The sequence below is a fragment of the Mustela nigripes genome, chromosome 1 (assembly GCF_022355385.1).
Source record: "Mustela nigripes isolate SB6536 chromosome 1, MUSNIG.SB6536, whole genome shotgun sequence".
Lineage (NCBI taxonomy): Eukaryota > Metazoa > Chordata > Mammalia > Carnivora > Mustelidae > Mustela > Mustela nigripes.
The window spans coordinates 87,341,115-87,362,850 of record NC_081557.1 but is presented as its reverse complement, the minus strand read 5'-3'; the positions used below and the strand labels follow the sequence as shown (position 1 = coordinate 87,362,850).

The following is a 21,736-nucleotide window of genomic DNA, read 5'->3' as shown; positions in this document are numbered from 1 at the left end:
AAAGAAAGAAAGAAAGAAAGAAAGAAAGAAAGAAAGAAAGAAAGAAAGAAAATGGAGCACCTGAGTGGCTCAGTCATTCAAGTGTCCAACTCTTGATCTCAGCTCAGTTCTTGAGTTTAGCATCATGAGTTCAAGCCACACGTTGGGCTCCACGCTGGGCAGGGAACCTGCTTAAAACAAAACAAAACAAACACTTCAGCTTCCATCTCCCAAGGACAAGAACATTCTCTTACATAACCAAAGCACCATTATCATGCCTAAGAAAATCAACATTAATACAATAAAAGCATCCAACACTGAGCCCGTATTCACATTGCCCAAATTGTCCCAAAAAATGTCCTTTAGAGCAGATATTTTTGGGGATCTAGGATCCCATCGAAGTCCATCATTGTGTTTGGTTGTTATGTCTTGTTAGCTTTCCCAGGGTAGAATAGTCCTCTACTCATTCTGATGTCCCTGGCCCTGTGTCCATTAGTAAACCTAGGCATCTTGTTCTGCAGAAGATCCCACATTCTGGATGAATGACTGTTTCCTCGGGATTGCATTCAGGTGAGAGTCCCAACAAGGGCACTGCATTGGCTGTGATGGGTACCTCCCACTGCATCTCATCTCAGGAATCACAAGTCAGGCCACCCCATAATCAGCAATGCCAATGTTGAGTTCTTGATTAGGGTGGAAACTACCCAATCTCCCCATTGTAACAGCCTGTTTCTCCCTCTATAATTAATCATCTGTGGTAAGGAGGTACTTTCTGTGACGAGCACTGGGTGTTGCATGGAAGCGATGAATTAACTAAACTCTATACCTGGAACTAATATTGTACTGTATGTTAACTAATAGGAATTTAAGTAAAAACTTGGGGGAAAATGTTTAAATGCACGAAAAAAAAATAATCTGTGGAGTAATACTTTGAAACAAAGTGAATATTTTACTCCCTAACAACCGTCCTACTCAGTGATTTTAATATCTATTCGTTACTCTTATCTGAATCTGCCATTAGTTTGAGGGCTAGAAAATGGGGACTTTCAAATTCTGTTAACATTTATCTGTCAGCATTGTTCATAAAGAACAGTTTCTCCTGTTCTCTCCCCATTTTTTCCTCTCTCTTTACCTTTTAAAGCAACACTATGGACTCATGGAGGTGGTTTTTTTTTTTTTTTTTCCTACTATAGCCTATCATATTCCAATATCATCATTTGGCTGGGAAGAGGGATGAGCAAATTGTGTTTGGCCATGAGAGTTCCTTCAAGCTGCCTCCTGTATCCTGACCCCATCGTCCCACTGATCTCAGGGCAATCCCCTGCACTGTGGCCCAAGACATCTCAGGCCAACCTTCTGCTCTCCCTGCCTCTGACCTGGAATCAACATCTCTCCATGGGGCCCTGGTTCTTTTTAGTAGGAAATGGTACTTAGCAATCAATGTCTGTGTAATAGGTGCTCTCTCAACTGCAATTTTGAGTTGCAATTTTATTTTATTCTATTTTTAAGATTTTATTTTTTTTTGACAGAGAGAGTGCACAAGCAGCTTCCCCGAGCAAGGAGCCCAATGTGGGGCTTGATCCCAGGTCCTGGGAACATGACCTGAGCTAAAGGCATGCGTGTAGCTAGACCAAGCCACCCAAGTGCCCCTGAATTGCAGTTTTAAATCAATAAATTTCTAGGCTCTGCTACCTATGCCTGCGGTTACCGAGACATTAGGAGAGCTAACAGCAATACAGCACGACTCCAGGGGACGGTTGACCCTCTCTCCTAAGAGAATCTCCATTTGGACGCCTTTCAGAAGCTCAGGGGTGATTCAAGGCTTCACTTGGCCTCACCAGAGAGATTTGTCTGCACTGCTTTAAGGAACTTGCCCTACCCCTGTGAGAGTACAAAGTCATAAGGCATTTTTGGACCCAGCCCAAGAAAGAGAGAAGAACATTACTAGAATGACTTTTGCTTCTGAAAAAGCGAGTTTAAATACTGATTTACTCTCCCGCATCACTGTATTATCATAGGTATGTCCCTTCATTTTTCTGAGACTCAGTCTTTTTTTTTTCTTGTCCCTAAAAAAAAGGTGTATTTAGAGTAACTTCTTCATATTGTTTTGTTTTCTTAGCCGAATGATAATTAAGCAAGATATGATGCCTGAAAGTGTTTGAAAATTGTAAAGAGCTATATAAACATTAAATAGGAACAAGAGTGCAACATTTAGGGCAGGCAGAAGCCACATAGATCATTGAAGTTCAAGAACAAACTCAGTCCCCAACTCTTTAAAGTCTCTAACTAAGGAGCTGGTTTGGACTTGTATTTCTTTTCTTCTCCTGGCTTCCATTTATAGGAGCTTCCCACTGAGGAGCAGAGAACAGGCTGTAAGGAAACTTCTAGTAGGGGCCTGGGGGCTCTATGCCTGCTCACACTAGACATTTGCCCCCAGGAGCACCCACACTTGGCCCGAAGGGAGGATAATAACGAAGGTAAAGTCAGGGCCTGAAAGAACAGAGCTATGGTCATTTAGAGACACTTTTCCCAAACCACTCTTCCCACTGAACATTGGAGATGAAATATCACCCTCTTTTTTGTTCAGGCCAGCCCATTCAAAGAGGGTCCTTTTCCCTTCCAAGGCCTCCACCAGCTTCCCGTCATAGGGACGCCACTTCCAGTGCACGCCCTATAGACCTTTCAACAAAGACGGCTTTAAGGACACTGACTTCTGGGCCAGTCACCACACTCTCAGCAGTAGAGACCTGAACTCGGGATGAAGATCTGTCTAATCACCAAGGAAACTGAAGCAGAGACAGGAGGATTTTGATCAGGGCTCTGAGTCGGGGTGACTAGGCTAGGGCTATGGCATTGAAGAAGGAGTCTCTTGGCCTCAGTTTCAAAATCAGAGAAGCAAGGAAATGCAATTACACGTGTACTGAGCATCCCTGTCCTCTCAACTGGAATGCAACTCAAGTGAGATCAGCAGACATTAGGCACCTACTGAGGACACAGCTCTGAGCAAGGGACAGGGTGTTTTATGGAGTTCCATTCTCCTCTGGAGGGGAGCATTAAGTAAAGGACATGGCTTTCACTGTGCCTTATGCAGTTATAAAGGGGGCACAGAGGACTAGCAGGTCATAGATTTCATCCATGCAGTATGGGCAAGGAAGAGGGGTGAGGTTGGGCAAGGCCCCTTAGAGGAGATCAAGGGAAGGAAGGGTTCCAGACAGAGGAAAACAGGATAAATGAAGAAAGCTGCTTTTTCTAGAAGGATTGGGAAAATATGAGTTACTTACTCATTTCCTGCCCCTCTCCATAATCTATCTCCACCCCGTAACCCAAATCATGAGCATGAAGAAGGTTCTTCTGAGCCATGAAGTCTATCCAGTCTCCAGATTAACTGCTGTAAGGAGTTCTAGTACAGTAGGCTAGAGAATGTCCGTCCACAGACATGGTTCCAAATGCTGGGCAGTGCAGGTGTTTCTTTATAAGGAAAATAGGGCTTTTGCAAATGTAATGACGTAAAGGTTTTGAGATAGAAAAATTATCCTGGATTATCTGGGTGGGCCCTAAGTGCAATGAAAAGTGTTCTCAGAAGAAAGAGGCAAAAGAGGATTTCAGACAGACACACTCTGAGGAGAAGGTGATGGGAAGACAGAGCAGAGAGAGATTTGCAGGTGCTGCCTTGAAGAATGGAGTGACATGGCCACAAGCCAAGGATGCCCAACAGCCTCCAGAAGCTGGAAGGTAGAAAGGGAACTCCTCCCCAACCAAGAAACTCCAGAGGGAGCACAGCCTGGCCCACAGCTTGTTTCTAGTCCAGTGCCACTGATTTAGGGCTCTGGCCTCCAGAACTGAGAAAGAATAGATTTCTGTTATTCTAAACCATCACAGAAAACAACAACAGATTCCTACATTGACTAAGCATCACTTTTTCCCAGGCCTTTGTAAGAAGGAGGGTGAGGAGAGAGAAAGAGGGTGACCTGTTGCTTCCTTTATTAATTTTGCTTTTATTTTTCAAGAGATGGTCTGGCCACCCACGCCAGAGGTGGATCCAGCATCCCTCTGGGATATTAGACAACACTGTGAGTCACCATTCTAGAGAACCACACTGGTGTGAAGAGGACAGCTGTAGTTCTGAAGATGACAAGGCTGATTGTGTCCTCTTCTCTTCTGGGCTTTTCACACTACCCATGCAGGGCACTAAAATTCAAGCAAACCTACATCACCACAGTCTTCAGTCACGTGCCCTTGTCCCAGCAAGCTAGACACTCATAATCCACTGAGCATTGTCTCCTCAGTGACAAGCAGTTAAGGGGTTCACATGAAAGGTAAAATGTGATATAGTAATAGTTTGTAATCCCTACTCTCAAATAATTTAGAGTTGATTTATGTGGGCTAGACCACTGATTATCAATTTTACTAAAAACAATAGAAGAAAATGTGTTAATGTGTTCAAATGTTACCGTGGAGCACTTCTACTTGAAGTGATTGTTTTTCCTTCCCTTTTTTTTTTTTTTTACATTAACTTTATGATAAAAATACCTTATTGTGGGCACCTGGGTGGCTCAGTGGATTGAGCCTCTGCCTTCGGCTCAGGTCATGATCTCAGGGTCCTGAGATCGAGTCCTGCATCGGGCTCTCTGTTCCACGGGGAGCCTGCTTCCTCGTCTCTCTGCCTGCCTCTCTGCCTACTTGTGATCTCTTTTTCTCTGTCAAATAAATAAATGAAATCTTTAAAGAAAAAAAACCTTATCGTATCGCTTATACATGTGTATGTATATATATGTGTGTGTGTGTATATATATGTATACACACACACACACACACACACACATATATATATATATAGTAAAGCATTTACATTTAAAAGAGAGAATGAGGAAGTAAGTGGGGAGAAAAGACAGCATATTGCAAATTATCCATGAGATCTTAGGGTTTAAAAAGTACTCTGAGAGTTCTTAGTAGCTGGGGCTTGGGAAAATATCCCAGAAATTTCAGGACTTTAGCTGAACCTTGAAGAATGAGCAGTATTTTGAGACTCAACTTTGATTTGCCCTTGCATCTTAGTCTCTTCAGCTGCTATAACAAATACCACAGACTGGGTGCCTAACAAAAAAACAGAAGTTTCTTTCTCACAGTTCCAGAGGTTGAAAGTCTGAGACCACGGTGCCATCCTGGTCAGGTGAGGGCCCTCCTTGGGGCTGTAGACTTCTCACTATGGTCTCACAAGGTGGGAGGGGAGAGGGAGCTCTCTGGGGCTTCTTGTATAAGGACACTAATCCCATTCGTGGGGGCTGCACCCTCCCGACCTAACCACCAACCACCGGGCCCCACCTCCTACTGCCAGCAGTCATGTGTTTCACTGAAATACATTATCCACTGAAATGAATTGCCTATTAAAATATTTTAATTGATATTAATTTAATTAATTTAAAGCTTATTGTAATAGGCCCTGAAGTCAGATTCAGATGTCTTAGTTTTTCATGCCAGTTCCAACACGTAACAGCTGTGCGACCTTGGGCAAGTAAGATGAACTCTCTGACCTTGAAGAGATTGATCAGTGACCTGCCCATGCAGATATCTGCCTGACAGTGTTGCTGATGGTATGGAATAATGATTATGTGAAAGTCTGGGCCTAAAACAACCGCTCAACATGTTTGTTCTTTTTCCTCCAAGGATCGTCCTGAACAGAGTGTTGGAGGGCAGCAAGTCTGGGGAGGGAGCTTGAAAACTGGCAGAAGCAGGCAAGTCTCTTTAATCACTGAGCACTCGGTGTGTGCCCTGGGCTTTATGCATTTATGCATTTATGCTCATTTAATTCGCACAGCAACCCCTTGAGATTAGGTTCTAAGAGGTTAAGTAACTCCCTCTCACTTTTTAACTACATCTGTTCAGTAACTACTCTTGCGCAGGGCCGGTGGGGAGCAGCCCTGATGATGCCCTTGCTGGGTAATGTTGTGAACACTCCCACTGTGGCTGATTTCCAGCTGCTAATGGTTTCACCACTGGCTCCAGGCATTCCCAGGGATTAGACAGTGGGCTCTGACCGGCTACTCAAACTGGCTCTGACACACCCATCACCTGCCTCAAGCTTCCCCTGCCACACCCTTCCCTGTGTTCCCTATTTTTTTTGTTTTACAACTTTTAATTTAAATTCAATTCATTAACATATAGGGTATTGGTAGTCTCAGAGATAGAGTACAGTGATTCATCAGTTGCATATAATACCCAGTGCTCAGTACATTGAGTGCCTTCCTTAAGGCACTGCCCATCACCCAGTTCCACCCACCTCCCCTCTAGAAACCCTCGTTTATTTCCAAGAGTCAAGAGTGTCTTACGGTTTGCCTCCTTGTTTTCATCTTTTTTATTTTCCCTTCCCTTTCTCTGTGTTCACCTGTTTTATTTCATAAATGCCACATATGAATGAGATCATATGGTATTTGTCTTTCTCTGACTTATCTCGCTTAGCTTAATACCCTCTAGTTCTATCCACATCATTGTAAATGGCAAGATGTCATTCTTTGTGATGGCTGAGTAATATTCCATTGCATACAGACACCACATCTTTTTTTATCCATTCCTCTGTCGATCTGGGCTCCTTCCACAGTTTAGCTATTGTGGACACTGCTGCTGTAAACATTGGGGTGCAGTTTCCCCTTCAGATCACCATGTTTGTGTCCTTTGGGTAAATCCCTAGTAGCCCTGGGTTGTAGGGTAAGTTCTATTTTTAACTTTCCGAGGAACCGCCATACTGTTTTCCACAGTGGCTGCACCAGCTTGCCTTCCCACCAAGAGTGTTAAGAGGGTTCCCCTTTTGCCACATCCTCGCCTTGGAGCATTCTCACCTGAGGGCCTCTACATTTGCTGTGCCCTCTTTCTCCAGCTCTACCCATCCACATCTTCACTGGGCTGCCTCCTTCTTGTAATTCAGATCTGAGCTCTGAGGTCCCCTCCACACAGGTGATCCTCCCCTACCTACTTGCACTAATGTAGCTCCCCACTCAGTCACTCTTTAGCAAATCATGACTTTCCTTTCTTCGTAGGACATCTCATTGTATGAAATTACTATTAACTCCTTTATTATCTGCTTCTCCCTACTGGCATGTAGACTCCTTGGGAACAGGGACTTTATCTTGTTTATTTCCATGTCTTCAGCACATAGTAGATGTTTAGTGAATAATTGTTGAATGAATGAATTTGTTCAAGGTCACATGGCTAATGAGGAAGGAAGTAGAAGTCAGTCCTAGACCCCATACTCTTGATCTTTCTAAAGATATTATCTTATCCTCAAGTGGCTTGTAGAATAGTCTAGAATACAGATTAATTACCTAGCTACAGGCAACTACAGTGCAAAGAAATGTCTTATGTGCTGCTGGTAGGAATATAAATTGGCATAATCAATGCTGGCTGGCCAGTCCAAGGACCTGAAGGGCATCCCACAAGACCAGCCAAGAGGGTCTCTGGCTGTGCACAGGATAGAAATCAAACATGAGCCAGCAGGAGGCAAAAGCAGACTTTACTGAAGGTATAGAGAGACTGCAGGTACACAAAGAGTGTCCTGGAGACCCAGAAAGGAAAGCAGGGAGTCCTGTCTATGTTCAAGATCTGGGATTTTTATTGAGGATGGCAGTCTGGGGTATGTGTCCTCTCAGGCATCCAGGAACTGGTTAGAACAAAGATGTTGGCCCAGGTGTTATTCCCTGGAGCCAGAGAACCTTGGTATGGAGATGTCTAGCACGGGTGGTCTGGAATATGCATATGATGGCTTCACCTTGTCATTCTCACTTGGTCCCTCCTTAGATGTTATATGTTCTAAAGAAATCACTCACTCCTTGTCTCTTACAAGAAAGACAACACTATGTGCATTATGATGCATGTGTTTGGTGGGGTGGGGGAGTACAGGTCCTAGCAAGAATAGGGACAAGAAAAGGAAAAAAACAGATTTTTATGGAGTCATTCCATTTCCCTGTCTCATGACAACTTTGGAGAGCATTTCTTACTACCTTCTAAGTTGAAGATGACTTCTTCTAGGATATATCTGAGAGTAATTCTTACACGCATACAGCTGGAGGCATGTAAACAGTATTCCTAGTGGCAAGGGTCACAAAAGCAAAAACTTACAAACCATCCAAACATGAATGAACAGTAATACAGTATCAAATCAATGAACATATACAGTATACAGTAATCAAATCAATGAACGACCCAACATTCACCAGTACGGCTCTACATTAGCCATATACTACTGAACACAAGAGAGGAAACCCTGAAAGATTTCAAACAGCATTATACATTTTTGTGATATTAAAAAATCTAAAAATGTTTAGGCATCCTTTTTAAGAGTACTTACAGATTCAGTAAAGTTAAATTAAAAGAAAAACAAGAAAATGATGACTGTAGAACACAGGATAAAGCTCCTGGGGCATGGGGAGGCAGGAGGATGGGTTCACTGGAGGAGAGAGTGGTCAACTGATAAGATGTAGATTATTGTCGAGGTCCTAACGTTTGCTCTAGGTCAAGGGTTTGTGCATGATTATTGTATTATTAAAAATGATCTAATAGGGGTGCCTGGGTGGCTCAGTGGGTTAGGCCTCTGCCTTTGGCTCAGGTCGTGATCCCAGGGTCCTGGGATTGAGCCCTGCATTGGGATCTCTGCTCTGCAGGAGCCTGCTTCCCCCTCCCCCTCTGCCTGCCTCTCTGCCTACTTGTGATCTCTCTCTTTCTCTGTCAAATAAATAAATAAAATCTTTTAAAAAATGATCTGACAGCCAGCTGCTGCCTCCTGGTATGATAAGGAAACAGAGGCTTAGAGGGGTTCAGTGACTTGGCCAAGGTCAAACAGCCAGTAAGTGGAGGAGCCAAGACTTAAGAGCTAGTTGCCTCCTATTTTCTACTGCACCCCATCCCCAAATTATACCATAACCCAATAAAAGCCCAGACTAAACACATCTGAAAGCTGGATTCACCTGACCCTTTACCCCAGTCTAGGAGCCATGTCCATCTTGTTTCCCTCACTCTTCCCCCATGTGACTGAGCACTGTGGTTTGATCTGGATTGGCCCTGTGTGGACGAGATGGAGCTATAGCAACAGCAAGAACAAGATCATTGGACCTGACTCCAGAGCATCACAGACAGAGATGACAACCTGGTACCTATTCATGAGCTATCCTGAGAGCACTATGATGACAAGGAAAAGGAGGATGGAGATGATGATAAGGACAGTAAAGAGGACTCAGAGGACAAGGAGGACCTGCAGGACATGGATGCAGTGGATGACTACCAGCAGTCACCAGAAGCTGGAGAGGCCAATGAGGCAGACAAGGGAGGCAATGAACAAGATCAGAACCAGAGGATGATCTAGGTAGACAAGTCAGAGTGGCACCAGCCCAGTTTACCCCTCACCCCCTGCAGAACCAGCTGGTTGCCCCAGCCTTAAAGCTCACCCTTGGGTATCTCTTCAGCCACTGCCAGGAATGGGTCTCCTATGCCTTTGAATCTCCCACCCACCCCACCTTTCTGCCCAGTACCTACTCCTTGGCCGTCAGGTAGTCTCTTTAATAAAAACACGGGATTGAAGAAAATATATACAAATAAAAATGAACTGAAAACAGAAAGTAACTAAATAGCTCAAATTGATCTATGCAGACCGTGGATCATGATTATCTGGTTCGGCAGTCCTGAGATCTAATTAAACAAAGAAACCACATGTTGTAAGAGATCTAGCTCTGGAGTCCTGAGACCTAATTAAATGAAGAAACTACATGTCGTGAGAGATCTAGTTCGGCAGTCCTAAGATCTAATTAAACAAAGAAACTACATGTTGTGAGAATGGGAAGGGGAGGAGTACATCGAGAAAAAAACAGTTTCATTAAGCCCTCAACAAGTGGCCTCCACCATGTGGCACCTTGCTTGCTACTTTCATATTCTTGATCCACTTCATTATCACAAAAACCCTATGAGGTAAATGTTTGTTTCCATTTTAAAGATGAAGAAACAGAAGTAAATTGCCTTGCTTACTTTTCCAAACCTACCCTAGATTGGGGCTTGTCAGAAGGTGTGGGTAAATACCTTCTAGGGTGGTTTGGGGAGAAGATAGGGCAGGCAGAGGGTGAGGGAGGCAGTTTTAATATTTTCATTCCCTGACTGGAGATGCAAGACATATCACCAGCCAGAGTGTTGGTCTACCTATAGCTTGATAATAAGCAAAATTTTTCCTGTTTATATAGGTCATAAGATATTTATGTTTATATTGCATTATTAAAAGGCAAAATTCAACTGGGTAAATGTGAACAATTTATGAATCGGGCAGTATCCCATCTAGCAAGGAAAGAGGGACACCCAGGAGCTGTGCAAAATGGATGGATTTTTCTAGACAGAACTAGGATGAGACCAGGGGGTTAACTAGCAAAAGAAAAAAAAGGATCATTCAAGGCAAGGTCACTTTCCCTTAGGGGGAAGGCAGGGGTCTTAGGTAGATGACCTTATTAGTGCTGATCAGCTTATTCTGGACTGATTGGTTTAAAATAACACTCCTGAGAGAGGCTGAAATTGCTATTAGGTTAGGTATTAAATCTTGGTGGGCCTAACCTTACACCTAAAGGAGCTGGAGAAAGAACAGCAAATAAAGCCTAAACCCAGCAGAGGAAGAGAATGAATAAAGATAAGAGCAGAAATCAATGAAATAGAAATCAAAAGAACAGTACAGATCAATGAAACTAGGAGCTGGTTCTTTGAAAGAATTAATAAGATTGATAAGCCCCTGGACAGACTTATAAAAAGGACAAGGAAAAGGATCCAAATAAAATCATGAATGAAAGAGGAGAGATCACAACCAACACTGAAGAAATACAATTATAAAAACATATTATGAGCAACTATGTGTGAACAAATTAGGCAATCTTGAAGAAATGGATGCATTGCTAGAGATGTATAAACTACCAAAACTTAACCAGGAAGAAATAGCAAACCTGAACAGACCCATAACCAGCAAGGAAATTGAAGCAGTTATCAAAAATCTCCCAACAAACAAGAGTCTAGGGTCAGACGGCTTCCCAGAGGAATTCTACCAAACATTTGAAGAAGAATTAATACCTATTCTTCTGAAACTGTTCCAAAAAATAGAAATGGAAAGAATGTTTCCTAACTCTTTCTATGAGGCCAGCATTACCTTGATCCCAAAACCAAAGAGCCCATCAGGGGGCCCCTGGGTGGCTCAGTTGGTTGAGCATCTGCCTTTGGCTCAGATCATGATCCCAGGGTCCTGGGGTTGAGCCCCATTTCAGGCTCCTTGAGAAAGGGGCCTGCTTCTCCCTCTCCCTCTGCCTGCTGCTCTCCCTGCTTGTACTCTCTCTCAATCTCCCTCTCTCTCTCTGTGTCAAATAAATAAATAAATAAATAAAATCTAAAAAAAAAAGAGAGAGAGAGAGAGAGAGAGAGACCCCCGCCAAAAAGAAGAATTACCAATATCCCTGATGAACATGGATGCAAAAATTCTCACCAAGATACTAGCCAATGGGATCCAACACTACAGTAAAAGGATTATTCACCACAACTAAGTGGGATTTACTCCTGGGCTGCAAGGGTGGTTGAACATCCACAAACTAGTCAACACGGACACACTACATTAGTAAAAGAAAGGACAAGAACCATGTGACTTTCTCAATGATGCAGAAAATGCATTTGACAAAGTACAGCATCCTTTCTTGATTAAAACTCTTCACAGTGTAGGGATAGAGGGAACATACCTCATTATCATAAAAGCCATAGATGAAAGCCCACAATAAATATTCTCAATGGGGAAAAACTGAGAGGTTTTCCCTTAAGGTCAGGAACACAGCAGAGATGTACACTATCACTACTGTTGTTCAACATAGTACTAGAAGTCCTGGCTTCAGCAATCAGACAATAAAAAGAAATAAAAGACATTCGAATCAGCAAAGAAGTCAAACTCTCACTCTTCACAGATGACATGATGATACTCATGTGGAAACCCCAAAAGACTCCACCCCAAAATTGTTAGAACTCATACAGGAATTCAGCAAAGTAGAAGGACATAAAATCAACGCAAAGAAATCAGTTGCATTTCTATACACTAATAATGAGACAGAAGAAAGAGAAATGAAGGAGTTGATTCCATTTATAATCATACCCAAAACTATAAGCTATGTAGGAATAAACCTGACCAAAGAGGCATAGGACAGGTACTCAGAATACTATAGAATACTCATGAAAGAAATTGAAGAAGACACAAAGACATGGAAAAATGTTCCATACTCATGGATTGGAAGAACAAATATTGTTAAAATGTCATGCTATCTATAGCAACCCAGCAAACCCAACCCAGTCCCTATCAAAATACCATCAACTTCTTTCACAGAGTTGGAACAAATAATCCTAAATTGTGTATAGAACCAGAAAAGACCCCAAATAGCCAAAGGAATGTTGAAAAAGAAAACCAAAGCTGGTGGAGTCATAATCCTAGACTTCAAGCTCTACTACAAAGCTGTATTCATCAAGACGGTATGGAACTGGCACAAAAACAGACACATAGATCAATGGAACAGGATAGAGAGCCCAGAAATAGACCCTCAACTCCATGGCCAACTAATCTTCGACAAAGGAAAAAATTTTTAATGGGAAAAAGTCTCTTCAATAAATGGTATTGGGAAAATTGGACAGCCACATGCAGAAGAATGAAACTGGATCATCCTCTTATCATACACAAATAAAAGCTCAAAATGGATAAGAGACCTAAATGTGAGACTTGAATCCATCAAAATCCTAGAGCAGAACACAGGCAGCAAACTCTGCGACTTGGCCAAGACAACTTCTTGATAGCTGCATTCCAAAGGCAAGGGAAACAAAGGCAAAAATGAACTATTGGGACTTCATCAAGATAAAAAACTTTTGCACAACAAGGGAACCAGTCAGCAAATCTAAAAGACAATGGATAAAATGGGAGAAGATATCTGCAAATGACATATCAGATAAAGGGCTAGTATCCAAAATCTATAAAGAACTTATCAAACTCAACACCCAAAGAACAAATAATCCAATCAACAAATGAACAGAAGACATAAACGGACATTTCTTCAAAGAAGACATCCAAATGGCCAGTAGACACATGAAAAAATGCTCAACATCACTTGCCATCCGGGAAATACAAATCAAAACCACAGTGAGATACCACCTCACACTGGTCAGAATGGCTAAAATTAACCACTCGGGAAATGACAGATGCTGGCGAGGATGCGGAGAAAGGGGAACCCTCCTACCCTGTTGGTGGGAATGCAAGCTGGTGCAGTCACTCTGGAAAACAGTATGGAGGTTCCTCAAAAAGTTGACAATAGAGCTACCCTATGACAGAGCAATCACACTACTGGGTATTTTATCCCAAAGATACAAATGTAGTGATCCGAAGGGGCACCTGCACTCCAATATTTATAGCAGCAATGTCCAAAATAGTCAAGCTATGGAAAGAGCCCAGATGTCCATTGACAGATGAATGGACAAAGAAGATGTGGCATATATATATATATATAAAGGAATACTACTCAGCTATCCAAAAAAAAACCCCTTTTTCTATTTGCAATGGTGTGGCTGGAACTAGAGGGTGGTATGCTAAGTGAAATAAGTCAATCAGAGAAAACAATTACCATATGATCTCACTCCTATGTGGAATGTAAGAAACAAAACAGAGGATCATGGGGAAATAGAGGAAAACATAAAACAAGATGAAATCAGAGAGGGAAACAAATCAAAAGTGACTCTAGATCACAAGAAACAAACAGGATTGCTGGAGCAGAGGGAGGTGGGGTGATGGGGTAACTGGATGTTGGGCATTAAGGAGGGCACGTGATGTAATGAATACTAGGTGTTATATAAGATGATAAATCAATGATCTCTACCTCTGAAACTAATAATACATTAACGTTAATTAATTTAAATTAAAAAATAAAAATTAAAAAATTCTTCAGGGGGTTTAGCAAATCTGACTCCATCTGAAGCCCATTGTTTTTTTTTTTTTTTCCAGTGTATTATGCATGAATTGGAAAAACATATCTAAAGCAACATACACAATCCCACAAGGATTCATTAAAATGTCTTTTGTAGAATTTTAAAATAAACTTACATTTTTAAAAATATTCATAAATTGTATCTTATAACCCCTAAGATCACTGAATTTTTATTTATTTATTATATTATATTATTTATTTATTTATTTATTATTTTCTTAAGTAGGCTCCACACCCAGTGTGCAGTCTAATGCAGATCTTGAACTCACGACACTGAGATCAAGACCTGAGCTGTCATCAAGAGTTGGCACTTAACTGACTAAGCCACCCAGGCACCTGAATTTTTAAATGGTGAAAATTATTTTTCCAATTATCTTGGTTCATGACTATTGTTTCCGCTCTTTTATTTATTTTTGTAAGATTATATTTTTAAGTGATCTTTACACCCAATTGGAGTTGGAACGTACGACCTTGGGATCAAGAGTGCTCTACGGAAGGAGCCAGCAAGATGCTCCTGCCATTCTTTTAAGTTCGAGGGAGGGCTTGTTGGTTGGGTTTTTTGCTTCATACCTAGCTATTAAGTTTTATTCTATTTCTTAGAAATAAAATTTCCCCTTTTGCTGCTTTTACAAAAAGGAAGTGGTGTGAGACGAGGGAAAACCCTTATTATTTTTTTCTTTTAGCTTGTACCGTATTTCACAATGCTTCTATTGTTAAGTGCAAGTCGGAAACACAAACCCTGGGGCAATGACATTTGGGATAAAGTCTTTACAAAGAGAAAACAGGGACAATGGAGTGTCTCCTACTAGGATTCCAGAATGACAGGCTGGGATTTTTGTTCAAAGATGAGCATGCATAAATAAATAAATAAATAGATCTCTCCTCCTCTCTCTGTCTTCCTTTTGTAACGGAGGGAGGGATCTTAATTTTTCCAATGTGTGAGGAAAAATACAAGCTTTGTGTTGGTTTGGAGTGATGCTCCAAACTGTGTTTCTGCCTTCATTTTCCTCCTGTGTCACATGGCTTTACCATGTTAGGGTAGGCTTTACCCTAGCCCTAACCCTAACCATAGACTTTCCATGTGTCTATAGTAAGTCTTAAGGACAAATATAATACTGTGAAATTAGTCCCCAATCTTGAGGTCCTTAGATCTGTTTGAATCGTGCCTCAGGACAGGGTAGGATTGACATGCCTTTTTTTTTTCTTTTAATGTTTTCTTTTACTGCGGTGTAATTGACCTACAACATCCTGTAAATTTAAGATATATAGCATTTATTTGTATTGCAATCTGATTCACGCTGTAGCATTCTGTTGAGTCACATAATTATCATTTCTTCTAATGCTAGAGTCTGTTCTCTAACATGCTACCTGTGTGGAACCTTCTCTCTCCCAAGCCTGCCTCTCACCCTCTTCCCAGGAGCCCCCTCCCCTCCTGCTAGTTCCACTCCATTCCTCTTTATGTTCACTTTTACTAAGTTACGGTCTCTCTGAATTAGACTGGGCATTAAAGATTAGCTAGTGTAGTGGTTTTCAAAATCTAAACTATCTTCCCACAGAAAACCTTACATAAAACTCCCATAATACAAAGCTGACAAAGTGTACCCGCTCTGAGAAGAGGAAGAAAGGATGGTATGCTTCACCCACACCACCTCCAGTTGATAACCCCAACAACCCCTGTCCATAAAGCATCCCTTGGCAAAGTCCAAGGGAGCCCCAGCCAAAGCCAACACCTTCATTTGGCAGGTGAAGAAGCCTAAGCTCAGAAATGGGCAGAGAACATATCCAAGTTACAGCCGACACATCTCGGCATCCCGATTCCCAGTGCTGGAGCCCTCCCATGCCTGTCCTTTCTTTTCCTTACCGCACAGTTTCAAAATCTTCCGACCATGAGGAATCCCCTTGAAGTCCAGGGGCTAAAATCAGGCCCAGTGATGCAAAAACTGCCTTCCATTGCCAAAGCAACATCCCAACCCTCGGGACTGGAAACATTCTGCAGCCACTTGACCTTTTCTCAAAAAGAGAAGAAAAAGACAAAGACAGGCTTCTGAACTTACAAGTGCAGTGAACTGGACCCTGTGACCATTTCAGGAGGGCTACCACTGGAATTAAACAGTGCCGACGTGAACAAAAACAAGTTCATGGTCCAGGGTGGATTTTGGTATGACCTTTTGGCGGAGAGGGACAGGACGATGTGCTGTCCCTTCTGAGGGAGTAGCTTGATGCTGATGGGTCCGGACCACTCTCCTTCCCCCTCCTCCTTCCCGTTGCTGTCAGACACCCTGTCCAGTGAAGAGTCATCCCTCTTTCCTGTGTACTATAGCGACAGGGACATGTATAAAGCTTCCCCTAGAGTTTACAAGTTAACACAATGGAAGTACATTGCATCCTGATTGCCAGGGCTCTATCCTGGGCAGGACAAACGGCAGCAGTCCTAAATTTAAGCAGGGAAGCAGGCTGAGGAAGCCAGCCTGGGATTTCTGTCAAAGCACTCTAGACCAAACAATTCCCATCCAAGGAGTCTGGTTTTCCATAGTGATTTTTCCAGGCTACCTAAAACTATTTTTATAGCCATCATTTCCTCTCACAGTCTGCCCTAAGGCAGGGAGAGAGACCTATTAATTCAATTTTTTCTGGAGAAACAGAAATCCAGCAATTTCATGTCAAGGGGCTTAGGACGAGTCCAAAAGGTAACCAAGTTATTTTAATGGTCGACATCTCTTCATCGTCATAACCATGGCAGTAAGTGGTTGTTAGGACAAATTTTAAGCGCTCAAATCCTGGCTCTGCCATTTACTAGCTCTGTGACCTTGAACAAGATACTTGATCTCTGTCTGCATCAATATCTTCACTCGTCAAGGGGCCTCTGATAATACGGCAGGATCCACTTTAATGTCTTAAGGGAGTAAATGAGTTGCATATGTAGGAAACTAAGAACAGCACCAGCATATAGTAAGTTCTTGATAAATTCGAGTTATTATTTGTTTCGTGCTTCCACAAAATACTTCCACAGACTACTCCCAACTACTACCTCCCAACTAGCCTCCAGATCCTTTGATTCTCAGCCCAGGCAGTTGGAAGAAATTCAGAATGTTGGGTAAGGTCCAGCATCCTTTACGGAACACACCCCCGGAGGTTAGTCTACTAGGTATGGTTTTCTTAGTCCAGTCCTGTCTTTTTTTCCCTGCTCTGGAAAAGCACTCTGCAAAAGGCTCCAGGAAGCTTCCTCCGCTCTGGCAGGAGCTCTCACCCAGGAAGCATGAACTTTCCCTCCCCCCTTACACAAGCAGAAGGCAGAATTATGCACATTGTTGCTAAACCCTAGTAGTCCTAATCTCCCCACTTCTACCACCACTGGACTTTCTTTAGAAAAGCAATTCTAGCCCAACAGAATTCAGCTGTGTCATTTCCCCTGGTAAAACCTTCAGATGCCTTAGAAAGCAACATCAAAAAACTGTTCATGGGGACGCCTGAGTGGCTCAGTGGGTTAAGCCGTTGCCTTCGGCTCAGGTCATGATCCTAGGTCCTGGGATCGAGTCCTGCATCAGGCTTCTTGCTTGGCGGGGAGCCTGCTTCTCTCTCTGCCTCTGCCTGCCACTCTGCTTGCTTGATCGCGCGCTCTCTCTCTGACAAATAAATTAAACAAAACAAAAAAAACTGTTGATGGTGAGAGCCTGGCTGGCTCAGTGGGTTAAAGCCTCTGCCTTCGGCTTAGGTCATGACCCCAGGGTTCTGGGATCGAGCCCCACATCAGGCTCTCTGTTCAGCCTGCTTCCTCCTCTTTCTCTGCCTGCCTCTCTGCCTATTTGTGATCTCTATCTGTCAAATAAATTAAAAAAAAAAAAAACAAAAAAACCTGTTCATGGGCTCTGGTCACCATCCCTCCCCCACACTCCAGGCAGGGAAAGGAGTTGCCATTTTCGGAGAACCCCATGTGTGTGAGGTTAGGTTACTATGATGCACATGGATAAGGGCTTGGGGCTGGAGAGGCAGAAGCAACATATCCAGGCACCACAGTCAATAAAAGCTTTCATTATACACTTACCAGCTCTATGATCTTCCTCAACTTTTCTAAGCTGAGTTTTGTCAACTGCAAACTGGGATGATAATTGTATACACCCCATAAGGGCCATAAACACTCAATGAGTCAATTCATTACTATGCTTAGCACAATGATGGACACGAGAGTCCAATGCATGCTAGGTCTTATTATTATTATGTCCTGAGAAAGAGCAGCTGGGGTTTACTCTTTCTCTTTTCCATTAAACCAAGTGGGGCCATTGTCCTTGACTGAAGACAGTAACTTTGTCTCCAAATGAAAGAGCATTAACATCCCCAAGCCAAGTTCACAGTCTGTGCAGCGTGAGGCGGGTGTGAGTGTGGTGAAGACTCCCTACTTCTTTGAGGTGGGAGTAGTTTTATCCATCCTATGATGAGAATTCACTTATGCATCCCCGATGAGCAGGATGATCTAGTCTTCCGTTGAATTCTTTCATTGACAAGTTGCGCATCCCCGAATGAAAGCCAACCCACTGCATTTGAACACCTTTATAATTAGAAAGCGTTCTTTCTCTGTTCCTTCCCCCCCCCCTCCACTTCCCACGTTCCCTGTCCTCCTTCCTCCTTCCATCTTCCCCTTTCTCTCCTTTTTTCCGCCCTGCCCTCTCCCTTCACCCCTCTCCTCTCCCAAGTCTGGGAGCCAGAGCTCCCAATCTTTGTCCCGAAGTCACTATCTTGAGAAGTCCTGGAGAGCACGGCCGGTTTTTGGTCTGGCCACTTGGCCAGCGGGTAGGAGCTTGGTCTCCACCGGCCACAACAATCCTCCGGATTTTGCATGGTCTTTCCGAAGTAAAAGCTTTTATCTGGGCCTACAGGGCTTGGCTTTATGGTTCATTACTGTCATCCGTCAATTCGCCCAATTTCCATTATTAACCCATCTAGAACCACCCGAACCACATTAAACTTGACAAGGGTTGATCTGGCGTCTGGAGGCCCAGCTGACTCAATGGGCGAGCTGTGGAGAAGGATGAGGCGCTGGGAGCGACTCCCCAGGACCCACGCACACCCGCAGCCCTCGTGCGCCGGAGTCCTCCGCGCAGCAGCTCCCGGACGCTACAGCCTGCGCCCGGCCCAGAGCAGGCGCGGGCAGCGCTGTCGCTTTAAGAGAGGGGCGGGGCCCCGGTACTGGCAAGGCAGGGCCGGCCCACAAGGCTCCTTTTCCTTTTTGATCCATTCAAAAATTACTCATTGCAAATTCCCGGACCGCTAGGAGCCGAGAAGGAAGGGGGCGGAGGAGAGAGGGCCGCTGCCGGCGCCGCGCTGGGGGCACCCGGGGGCCCGAGCAGCTGACGGCGGGTCCGGCCCAAGCAGCCCGCGGGCCGCCCTGGCTCCGGTGGCCTCACCAGGAAGCGTCAGTCTCCACTCTGGGGAAGCTCCGAGCGCCGCCTCCGTCGCCGCCTCCCGCCCGGCGCTGGGTCCCCGAGCCCCCTTCCCTGCTCCCTCCCGGACGCTCGGGCTCGGGCGCTTTCCCCGGCGATGGCTGGCCGCTGAGCCATGGCTCAGTACGGCCACCCCGGCCCGCTCGGCATGGCTGCGAGAGAGGAGCTGTACAGCAAAGTCACCCCGCGGAGGAGCCGCCAGCAGCGCCCCGGCACCATCAAGCATGGATCGGCGCTGGACGTGCTGCTCTCCATGGGCTTCCCCAGAGCCCGCGCGTAAGTGGCGGGGCTCGCGCCCCTCGCGCCCCACGCGGCCGGCCCTCGGCTTCGCTCCGGCTCGCCTCCCGGCGCCCGCCTGACGGACGGCGCGCTCCCCGCTGCCCACCACCTGCTGGGGCAGGACCGGCGCGGGCGGCCCGGGACTCGGCCCCTCCCGGCGCGGGTGCCGGGGCAGGCGCGGCGGGGAGCGCGGGGCTGGCGAGGGCGCCTGCCGGGGGTGCCGAAGGTGAGGCGCCCCCCACTCCGGCGAGGGCACCGGGGTCGGCTCCCAGGTACCGTGCCCGGCGGGCGGCCCCCGTGGTGGGGCTATGCGGGTGTCTCGCCGACTCCCCGAGGTCTCCGGCGCCCGGCCCCCGGGGAGGCGGGGCCCCAGCTAGGATTCGGGCACCCTCTGGATCCGGAACGCGGGGCTGGTTTAGGATCCTCTCCGCTGGCTAGGAATGGGCAAGGGACCTCGGGGCGGAGGGGCGGGCGTTCTCACCGCAGCAGCTTCCAGCTCCGGATGTCGCTCTCGGGTTCGGTCTCCCTCCGGAGTAGGAGGAGCGGGAGCGTGGGTGTTGCTGCGTGTTCATTGATAGGGAGGATGGAATGAGGAGAAGCGATTCCTCCTGGGGACCTGGGTTCTCGTCAGTGGTGACGGCAGCGCGGAAATCTGTGGGTGCCTGAGAGTAAGGAGGGGAGCTGTCTTCCCTTATCCTTCTAACCCTTGGAGGGCGGGGTGGGGAAGGGCCGAGAGAGCGCAGGTGGCAGTCCTTGCGGCTCGCTGGGAAGAGGCCTGGCCGCCTGCACAAGGCAATGGCAGCAGGAGTCTTCTTCAGCTGGCCAACCAAGACCGTGGGGCTGGAACCCTGCCTAGGAGGAAACCAAGGCCAGGCGGCCAGGCCCTTCTCCTTTGGTTAATTTCTGGCGTGCAGAATTCTTCGGTGGGGGCACAGGGCCTGCGATCCTGTGGGGGCGCTGCTTCTTTGAATGACATCACCTGAATGGGAGAGTTGGGCAAACTTTATGGGGAAGGGCCAAGTTAATGAAAAAAACATTTTTCTCCCCCTTTTTTTCAGGTGGCCAGTCTAGGTAACCCTTCCCCAGCTTTGGGGCAAACCTTCCTTACTCTATTCTTTACTAACTTGGCTGTGACCTTGTAACCAAAGCACACCCCTGGTTTTATCTTTCCACCCAGCCGGCTGGGACAGACAGTCAGGAAAGTGGGCCTTGGGAAGTCAGGAAATACATTGACGTTTTTTGACTCGGGTTGACTTTCAAGCAATGAAGCTCCAGTTCCCGATGCCAGAGTTACAGAGAAAATGGGAGGCTTTGCAGGGCCGCGTGAGGTGTGTATGCTGCAAGTTGTGTCCTTATTCTGGTGGATGGCTGTGCACACCTTCCTTAAGCAAGGGGATGTAGAGGCTGGGGAGTTCTTCTGGGCAGGGCTGCAGAATTAGCATAGGACCCGGCATCTAGGCCAGCATTAAGGACCTAAGTAGCTCAGTTAAGAGAAGAAATACGTAACTGAACTCCTCAGACTGTCATGTTTGCTATTCACACCTGCTTTAAAGGGGGGTCTTTTCTTCCTGGGCTGGGTCCAGGAGGTCTTGTCCATGTCCCAACAGATTAGAATGATGGTCTAATTTTGGCCGGTTCAACCCCTGAGATCTCCTCATAGCGAGCATTTATGGAGTACTTAGGATATAGACTCTAACAGGCACTTGACCTTTCCTAACCATTGTATCCTCCTAGCAACACACTGAGAAATGTAACACGTATGCTCATCTTATGCATTTAGAAACAGAGGCTTAGTCACCTTATGTAACTTGCTCAGAGTCACAACACTAAGCAGTAAGGCTGGGATTCAAACCCTCAGGGGGTCTGCTTAACCTCACCTCCAGAGCCCGAGCACCAGGAGTTAATGTAAGTGACATGCTTAGTGCATGTCAGGCTTAGTGCCTGGCACACAGTTGGTGATGATTAGGTGTTAGCTGCTGTATTAGTTTCTGTTGCCGCTCTAACAAATGACCACAGTCTGGTTGGCTTGAAACAACAGAA

The 21,736-nt window shown here is 45.2% G+C and overlaps 1 protein-coding gene, 1 long non-coding RNA gene and 1 pseudogene across 4 annotated transcripts in view; 2 read left to right on the top strand and 1 right to left on the bottom strand.

Moving 5' to 3' along the window:
* The window catches only part of LOC132026776 (uncharacterized), a 24,265-nt gene extending 3,684 nt beyond the window's left edge, over nucleotides 1-20,581 (bottom strand). Inside the window, exons 1-3 of one of the 2 annotated variants that reach the window (XR_009406992.1) lie at nucleotides 20,178-20,581; nucleotides 15,844-15,987; nucleotides 61-167 (exon numbers count right to left, since the gene is read on the bottom strand). This is a non-coding gene — a long non-coding RNA (uncharacterized LOC132026776). Of the gene's footprint in view, nucleotides 1-57; nucleotides 168-15,843; nucleotides 15,988-20,177 lie in introns of those variants that run through there. The other variant, XR_009406993.1, reaches the window with a different exon arrangement.
* On the top strand, nucleotides 8,756-9,348 carry LOC132012581 (anaphase-promoting complex subunit 15-like; annotated as a pseudogene).
* Nucleotides 18,637-21,736, top strand: part of UBASH3B (ubiquitin associated and SH3 domain containing B) — a 138,079-nt gene continuing 134,979 nt past the window's right edge. The window contains exon 1 of one of the 2 annotated variants that reach the window (XM_059414994.1): nucleotides 18,637-19,693. In XM_059414994.1, the coding sequence (XP_059270977.1) occupies nucleotides 19,533-19,693 (161 nt within the window). In that variant the 5' untranslated portion in view covers nucleotides 18,637-19,532. The remainder of the gene's footprint in view (nucleotides 19,694-21,736) is intronic. The other variant, XM_059415003.1, reaches the window with a different exon arrangement.